We start from the raw sequence: 8,384 nt of genomic DNA on the forward strand, positions 1-8,384 counted from the left end.
ATCCCTATTTAAGACTCTTTGATCATTGATATCACTTGATATATAAATAATTTTTTGGTGGTGTGCTGGTTTCTAGGAAGCATTACCGGGAGTACTTGGTGAGCCTGATCAATAGCCACTCCATTGACCCAGCACCGCTCTACAGTTCAAACGAGCTGCTGCTGGCCTGCAGGAGGTACAAGGTAGAGGACACCCACAGGGACGGGGAGGACACCTTCACCTACTACACCAGGCTTCTTGAGGTGAGGATCATTACCTATATACATTTCACTGCTGAACATAAGTTCATCATTTCATTTCATTTCTATGCTGGCCATCTTTAGTTCAGATGTGGATCATTATTCTGCTATTGTTTAGGTCCATTGGTTTCTGGGAATGGTCACTGTAAATAACTTATCACCTTTACAATATAAAACATTTTTATCCTGACCGCAGCGGCCACGTTAACCATAAAGATGTAGAATTGGTTTCACAAAAAGCAAGTCTGCAAAGTTCATCCCAACCTAACTGAGCAACTTGGGACATGTAAGACTGCCCTGTTAGACATCTACCACCAGCATGCAAACACCAACTGGTAGAATATTTTCATTAACCACCTCAGAGTTCAGACAGAAATGGGGACCCTTCACAGTTAATGGTAAAATTTAATACCCAAAATTAAATGAAAAAATGAATGACATCGAGTTAATGAGGAAGTGTAATGGTTGTATAAGTAGCACAGTGAGCTTTCCCCTCTCCCTGTTCCCTGTTAACTGAGTGGTGGGTTCCAAAAGGTGACACACCAGTTAGAAGTAGGCTGGGTGTTATTTGAAAGGTTTTGGTCTAAATATTCTGTTTTAGTTTTCATAAGCAGGCGTGAGCGTGGTTGGTTTTGTTTATATAGCCGTAACACTTGCATCCACACTCATCATATTATTGTTGCTGCTGTACTTACGTCATCCGTGTGTATTGTATTGGTTTTTATACAGTATGTTTTTTTGTGTCTGGTACAGACGCTGGCCAGAGAATGAATCTTTAATTGGCTTATTGAGCTTTGTCTCACAGCAGCTGTAGCCCCAGAAATATGATTTTGTATTTTTATTACCTACATTGAATACTGGGGATGGGTATCGTTTAGGTTTTATCCGATAACGGTGCCAAACCAGCACTTTTGAAACGGTGCTTGAACCGGTGCTTAAAGAATAGAGAACACAAAATTGGTCCAAAAACCTCTCATGTTCAGCTGGTTTTTGTAAAAAGATAACAATGTTAGCCTTTTCTGCAGCTATGTGGCATATATGGTATCACTCTTGGCTGGAAGCAGTGCTTAAACAATGGAAAAAACACAAACTTTGTCCAAAAACCTCTCATGTTCAGCTGTTTTCCACTTTTCTTTGGTCATTTTAGCCTTTTTGGCCAGGGTGAAGGGAGCATCTGCCATCAAACAAGAAGACAGCCGCATGTAGCTATGATGATGTTTGCTAGTTCACCTTACATGCATTAATGTAATAACGTGGTTAGCCTACTCAACGTAAATTACACACGAACATGAAGCTACTCACGCAGAGAAGAACGGCTGCTGCTGCATCATCATCCTCATCATTTCTGCTACACTGGCAGGGCTAGGGGCCAGGACTCTCCTCTTCGGGTTCTTGGGGGATGTTGCTAACTCCGGGTCCGATAACAGGCACCACACCCGCAGTAGATGTGCTCGGTGTGAGGTCTCGCAGCAAGCTATCAAATACGGCGCATTTCTCGGCTTGTAAAAAAACGCTATGCGTCGCCAGGTGTTTCATCGGATTTGAGGTGTTGCCTCCTTTGACAGTATCACAGTATCAGCTTAAAGCACTTGTTGCTGCTGAGTTTGCATCTTTTGCTGTGAAGTACAGCCAGACTTTGACCGCTTCGCCTTGGGCATTTTTAATCTGTAGCTCTGCTCTAAAAGAACGTACGTACCTGGCCCCGCCTACTATCCTCGGAAACGTAAAATGATTGGCTAGAATTCAAAGTGTATCACAGCTCAGGAAAAAAAAGCACCGAAATGTGCGCTGCTTTTCGGTCTGGTTACTACCGTTTATGTCAGAACCGGTGCCATCATGGCACGGATACCGGTACCCATCCCTATTGAATACTGACTCTAAAGACATTTTGCGTGTTTCATAGAGCATCTTTGCTTCACCAGAATGTATTTTGTGTTTTGGCCATCTGGTATGTTAACATCACCGTTGTGGTGTCTTTTCAGAAACTGATGGATGAAGTACCGCTCGGTGATAAGGTGCCACGAAAGAAGTAGAGGATGCTCAGTTCCTGTTTTATATCATTTGTAACTACATTAACCGTTCAACTTAAAACTCAGCAACAAGACAAGATGATCCAGAAGATCCCTGTTTTTCAGGTGGACAATGTATTAGTGTTCACTTATACCTCTGTGATAGTGTAAATAAATAGTTTGACTTTGTCAGAAAACCACATTTCAAAATCAACGTATGTGAGCCGGAACATGAGACAAGCTCTGACTAAATCATTTAAATCAGCTGAATGTTCTTTTGTGTAAAACTGTTGAGCAACAACATTTCTTTACATTTTTCTTCCGCAGAGAGACTTTCTTGAGCAATAGTTCTTCCGGTTTTCTCAAGTTTTTTCGAAGTTTGGATGTTGCCTGCTTTTCACTTACAGTTATGTAACACTGACCTATAACTCATTCAAGCATAAAAAATGCTCCTAACTCAAGAGATGAACCAGTGATGTGTCCTCACATATCAAACTATGTCACAAAGAAATCAATTTTAAATCATATTTGTAGGCACACTTGCAGCCTTCCAAAAACACAGTGTGTTTCCCCTTCTTTAGGTATGTCTGTGAAAAATGCCAAAGATATCACATTTTGACAGGCATAGAATAATATTTCTGTACCAACAAGGTGATTGCTAAAGAACAGCATCATGGCCGAGGGAATTACAAAAAGCTGTCTACAGCAGATAAACAACATCTACAAATCACGTCCTAAAAAAGGAAGAAAAATCTGTCAAAGCTCCGACACAGGAACTGAGTGATTTACGTGATTTGTTTCTCTTAAGGAAGGGAAACAGAGAAAAGGCCGAACTACACAAGAACCGGACTGAAATGAGTGGCAACAGATCTTAAATCATCATCAATGTGGACGAAGGATATCAGGGAGGTACAGTAGTGAATATCAACAGAGTTTAGTTCCAAAAGCCGCGTTTCAGCTTTTGGACTTTAGAATTGCACAGACGTTGTTTTTGGCTTCCATGTGTGTTTCAATACGTTTCAAAAATCCCTGCCCTTGCTCCCATTTTCCTCGCAAAATTCAAAGAAGTGAGAGTTGCTTTGAGACGTTTACACAGTACTGTACACTGAGGCTTTGCTTCTTTTTTCCTCAAATGAACAGCCAGTATTTCGGCTGGATCTTTTTATTGTGCCAACCAAATAAAACAAAACTTTCCTCTTTTCTCAAACTCGCTGTTTCACTCCCCAGCTGTGAGACGTAGCCTTACTTATATAATACACAGATGTGAATACAAGGGCAAATACTTTTATTTTCAATTGGCTTCAGCAGCAAATGAATCACTAAGGTAGCGATATATTTTTTTTGTTTTACTACGTTACCAAAGTTTATTGAAAGATGTATTGAAATCAGTTTGACTGTAACATTGGATTTGATTGGAGCAAATTAACATCTTATTGAAATTATAAGTGCTTGCATCACTACGTAAGCTCACATAAGAGCTTACTTAGTGATTAAGTAAGTTAACCTAATTAATCTTAAGTAAGTTAAGAGCCAAGAGAATAAAAGTTGTCCACTCTGCAGGGATGAAAACAAATGAAGGATTGTAAACTCAGAATCCACAGGTTGTTTTGCAAAGGCTGTTACTGCAGAAAGTAAACAAGTTCTATTGATACATAAAAATTCATCTTTTATTTCCTTTCTTATAAAATGCTACATTTCCACAACTTTGTTTTTACTGGCCATTTGAGAGTGGTAGGTTGCATGTAAAAATCAGAATGCTTACACTTGACAGACAGATAATGGTTTGACCAAATGAATAACATACTGAGAGTTTAAAAGCTACCGTTTGTAATAAGCAAGAACATAAGTCCCTGTGAAAGTGTATTCTGTGTCATGTACTGTGTCTAATAAAACATTCATAACATGACTGATACCCTTTTTATACAGTTTGGTAATGTTTATGCTGATCATCTGGTTAATCTACACACGAAGCAGATGAACCATACAACATATACAATATGATGTGGTGCGTAGCAACAGTCACAGACATGACTCTAAACAGGACATTCGAGGAACCGTATTAAATATTGCCGTGAATGGAAATAAAATTTGACAATCTGCAAATTATGCAGAGCCTATATTTATGTGATTTTACAACAAATCCAGTTCGGAAACAGTGATCAGAAGAATCGTTATCATTTTCATTCATGCTAAAAACATGTTCTGTAACATGTGTGTGTCGTATGTCATCAATACAATCCCATACCATTGAGAATATAGGGTACGAGCTCTGTGCTAGACCCAAGATGCAGCGTCCAGGACCGTTGAGTGGTTCTTTGTCCAAAGAAGGCTCCAGCATTTCTAGGTCTTGCATATATGATGTTAGGCTGGAGTACTAGCATTTGGTAGTCATTCACTGAAACTCTCACTATGACATAGGACGCAGGGTTAAGAAAACTTTTCACAACATTTTGATGTGGAGGAGTGGAAGCTCTACTCTGAGCCCCTCCTTTATAACCGAGTTCCTCACCCCATCATTAAGGGAGAGCCTACTACCTCACCCGTCGAAAGAAGCTCATTTGCACCTCTTGTATTTCAGTCTCATTCTTTCAGTTACTACCCAGAGCTCCTAACCAACTTAATAACAGCCACGATTATTTCAGTTATGTTCCTACTCCACAGTTGAGGGTAGGAACATAGATCAACCAGTAAATTGACAGTTTCACTTTCATGCTCACAACAGGCTAGAACAGCATCCATCTCACTCCATCTGTCAATCTCACGCTCTGCTCTCACATCCCCAAGATACTTAAACTCTTCTGTTAGGTCTATACTTGTAGACCTCGCTGACTCAGAGACTTATTCCCGTGAACAAAGCAAGACAGAGCGCGATCCATTTTAACTTGCAAGGGGAGCCGATCGGACCAGGGTCTTGGAGCTGCGAGCTCCTCACCTGATCCCAGACAACTCCAAACTCCGGCCTCCTCTCGCAGCTCTTTTATTAACTCGGTGGTCACACAATCATCTCATTAATCATGCAACAGATAAAACACTCACATGTGAACATCTGTTGTGTGTGTGTCTATGAGCATGTGATGTGATATGTGTATGTGTGTCTGTGTAGGAAACAGGTGAGCATTCATGCTAAAGACCTAATCATCTTGCACGATGACAATCATATTGATTCACAATTCTCTAACATCTTCCACTCGGGGAAACAACGCATCAACAACCTGGAATGGGCACTTCACTCTTTCTAGCTGATAACAGTGGTTGGACCTCCTGATTCCCATCCTGGGTGCTTCACACTTGCCTGCAAACCAGTCTAGTGCAAGCTGGAGGTCACTGCCTGATAAGGCCACAACCAGAACAGAAACCACATCGCTTCTGCTGAATCTGAGGTGCAACTAACAAATGGAACCCTCTGCTGCACCCTGGCATAGCCCCTCCAAGAAGGCTGAAAAGTGAGAGCCCTCGGAAATCAGAGCACATGCTCCAGTCCCCTTTCTTGAGAAGGGGTACCACCACACTTATCTGCCAGTCCGGTCACAGGCATTGTGACCAACTTCCATGTGATACTGAAGAGACATCTGGCTTCATGGACACATAAAGCTGGGTGTCACCTGCATAGCAATGAAAATGTATGCTATGCCTTTTAATGATATTGCCTAAGGGAAGCATGTATAATGTAAATAGAGCAGGAAAACAATTTCTGTGATGATAAACAATCATAAACATAGAAAACATTTAATTTAATCTTTCAAAGCAGAAAAACAAATACTGCCGTTTTTAGCTCTTTCTACACCTTAAATTTCCAATCCTGGCTTGATAAACAGTCATGATTGTTTGAATGCTTCTACTCTCATATTAGTTAACAGTAACAATGTTTCATCAAACTAAAAGGATTATCTTCAACTTTTGATTTTGAAGTTAGCGCGTGGGTAACTTCCTGAAACTTGACGAGTCACTCAGAGGACTGAAGGCGGTGCTCTCTAGCACTGACCTGGAGCCAGTGGCAGTGATATCTACTTTTATTGTAACTGAGGAGATTGTATATGTATTTTATTGTATTGTAAGCATACAATACTTTTTAAAACTACTACTGTGAATTGCATTTCTTATGACTATCCATCCATTTTCTTTCGCTTATCCGGGGGCGATTAGAGGAACGGCAGCCTAAGCACAGAAGCCCAGACCTCATGTCTGGGGGAACATCAAGCCGTTCTCTGACCCGAGGCCTCCTCCCATTGGGAACACCTCACCAAGGGGCCATCCTTATCAGATGCCCGGACCATCTCAGCTGCCACCTTTCAATTTGGAGGAGTAGCAGCTCTACTCTGAGCCCCTTTCAGATGGTTGAACTCCTCGCCCTAAGGGAGAGGCCAGCCACCCTTTGGAGAAAGCTCATTTACGCTGTTTGTGTCTGCAATTTCGTTCTTTCGGTCACTACCATAGGTGAGGGTAGGAACATAGCTCGACTGGTAAATCAAGAGCTATGCTTGTACGTTCAGCTCCCTCTTCATTACGATGGGCTGGTACAGAGTCTGCATCACTGCAGCTAAGCACCGATAAATCTGTCGATCTCCTGCTCCCCTCTCTCCTCACTCGTGAATAAGACCTCAAGATATTTAAACTCCTCCACTTGGGGCAGCAACTCATCCTTGACCTGGTGTGAGCACTCCACTCTGGATGAGGACCGTGGCCTCAAACTTGGAGGTGCTGATTCTCATTCCTGCCACTTCACGTTTAGCTGTGAACCACTCCAGTGTGAGCTGGAGGCCACCACCTAATGAAGCCAACAGAAACACACGATCTGTGAAAAGCAGAGATGAGAGTCTGAGATGATCCAAGTAGAAGCCTTTTCCCACTTGGCTAAAAGTACAAATTCTGTTCTCTTCAATAAAAATGAACTGAAATAGTGACAAAGGGCAGCCCTGATGGAGCGAAACTTATTGCTGACAATGTGAACCAAGCTCTTGCAACAGTTGAATAAAAATGCAATGGCTTGTAGCAACAGGCCGAACACCCCATACTGCTGAAGTACTTCCAGTAGAATTCTCTGACATGTAGACTGGTTGGGCAAACTCCCAAATATCTTAGAGTGGATAAAGAGCTGGTCCTGTGTTTCACAACCAGGACAAATACCACGTTGTTTCTCCTGAATCCTAGGTTTGACCAACAGACAGACTCACCCTCCTGTACCCTGCTATAGACTTTCCTGGAGAGGCTGAGGAATGTGATTCCCCTATAGTTGGAGCACACCCTTCAGTCCTCCTTCTTGAAGATGAGAACCACATCCCCAGTCTGCAAATCCAGAGGTACCACCCTAGATATCCATGCTACATTGTAGAGGAATGTCAACCAGCAACAGCCTGGTTTAACTGCCTCAGTGACAACACCCCCAGTGACGAATGAGCCGCCCCCTTATCCCCTCGTCCTGCTTCAGAAGATGAGTCAGTGGGATTAAGCAGGTCCTCAAAGTATTCCTTCCACCGCCCGACAACATCCTCAGCTGAGGTCAGCAGCACTACACCTGCACTATACACAGTGTAGCTATGACTGTCTACAAGGGCTAAGTGCATACTCTGTTCAATGTAAGCATGGTTAGCTTTAAAAAAAAAAAAAAGAAAGAAGAAGATTTGAGTAAGATAAACATGATGTTTGATGTTTCATTGTAAAATATCACTCAGCAGTGACTCCATGACCCACAAGCACCTCCACTCAGTGACCATGGGATATTTCTTTTAGATTGAGCACTGACACATATTTATTGTATTCTTAATTATGGTGTTTCATAGGAATTACCACACCAGACTTTGAATGCTGTATATGAAAATCAAGTGCCTTTTATGTGACACTGGCTCATTAGTCAAAGTGTACTTTAAGTCTTCCTTATATGCATTATTTTTATTTTAGGCTACCTTTTTAACAACTGGTAAGGAGCAAGAGATTAAAAGATGAAATGTTGCCCTTACAGTGCTTTCTCCTTAGTAGGTCAGTGAGAACTCTCCATGTAAACGAAAACATTTGCTTTGCCCTGTCCATATTTCTCAGAGTAGTTAATGTCCTTGTGTTCTTCCCACTTTGTTGCCACAGTATGTGGAAGGTTTGAGTGGGAGGCAAACCTCCCGTAAGAGCATGGACCGCAACGTCCTGC

At 41.8% G+C, this 8,384-nt stretch overlaps 1 protein-coding gene across 1 annotated transcript in view; it reads left to right on the forward strand.

Moving 5' to 3' along the window:
- Positions 1 to 4,158, forward strand: part of LOC102297582 (E3 ubiquitin-protein ligase RNF31) — a gene marked incomplete in the record, with an annotated part of 71,886 nt that extends 67,728 nt beyond the window's left edge. The window contains 2 exon segments of the mRNA XM_005948318.3: positions 77 to 242; positions 2,222 to 4,158. Coding sequence (XP_005948380.2) covers positions 77 to 242; positions 2,222 to 2,272 — 217 coding nt within the window.
- Between the last annotated feature and the right edge of the window lie 4,226 nt (positions 4,159 to 8,384).

This window comes from Haplochromis burtoni, unplaced genomic scaffold, assembly GCF_018398535.1.
Source record: "Haplochromis burtoni strain Fernald_Lab_line unplaced genomic scaffold, NCSU_Asbu1 Contig_586, whole genome shotgun sequence".
NCBI lineage: Eukaryota > Metazoa > Chordata > Actinopteri > Cichliformes > Cichlidae > Haplochromis > Haplochromis burtoni.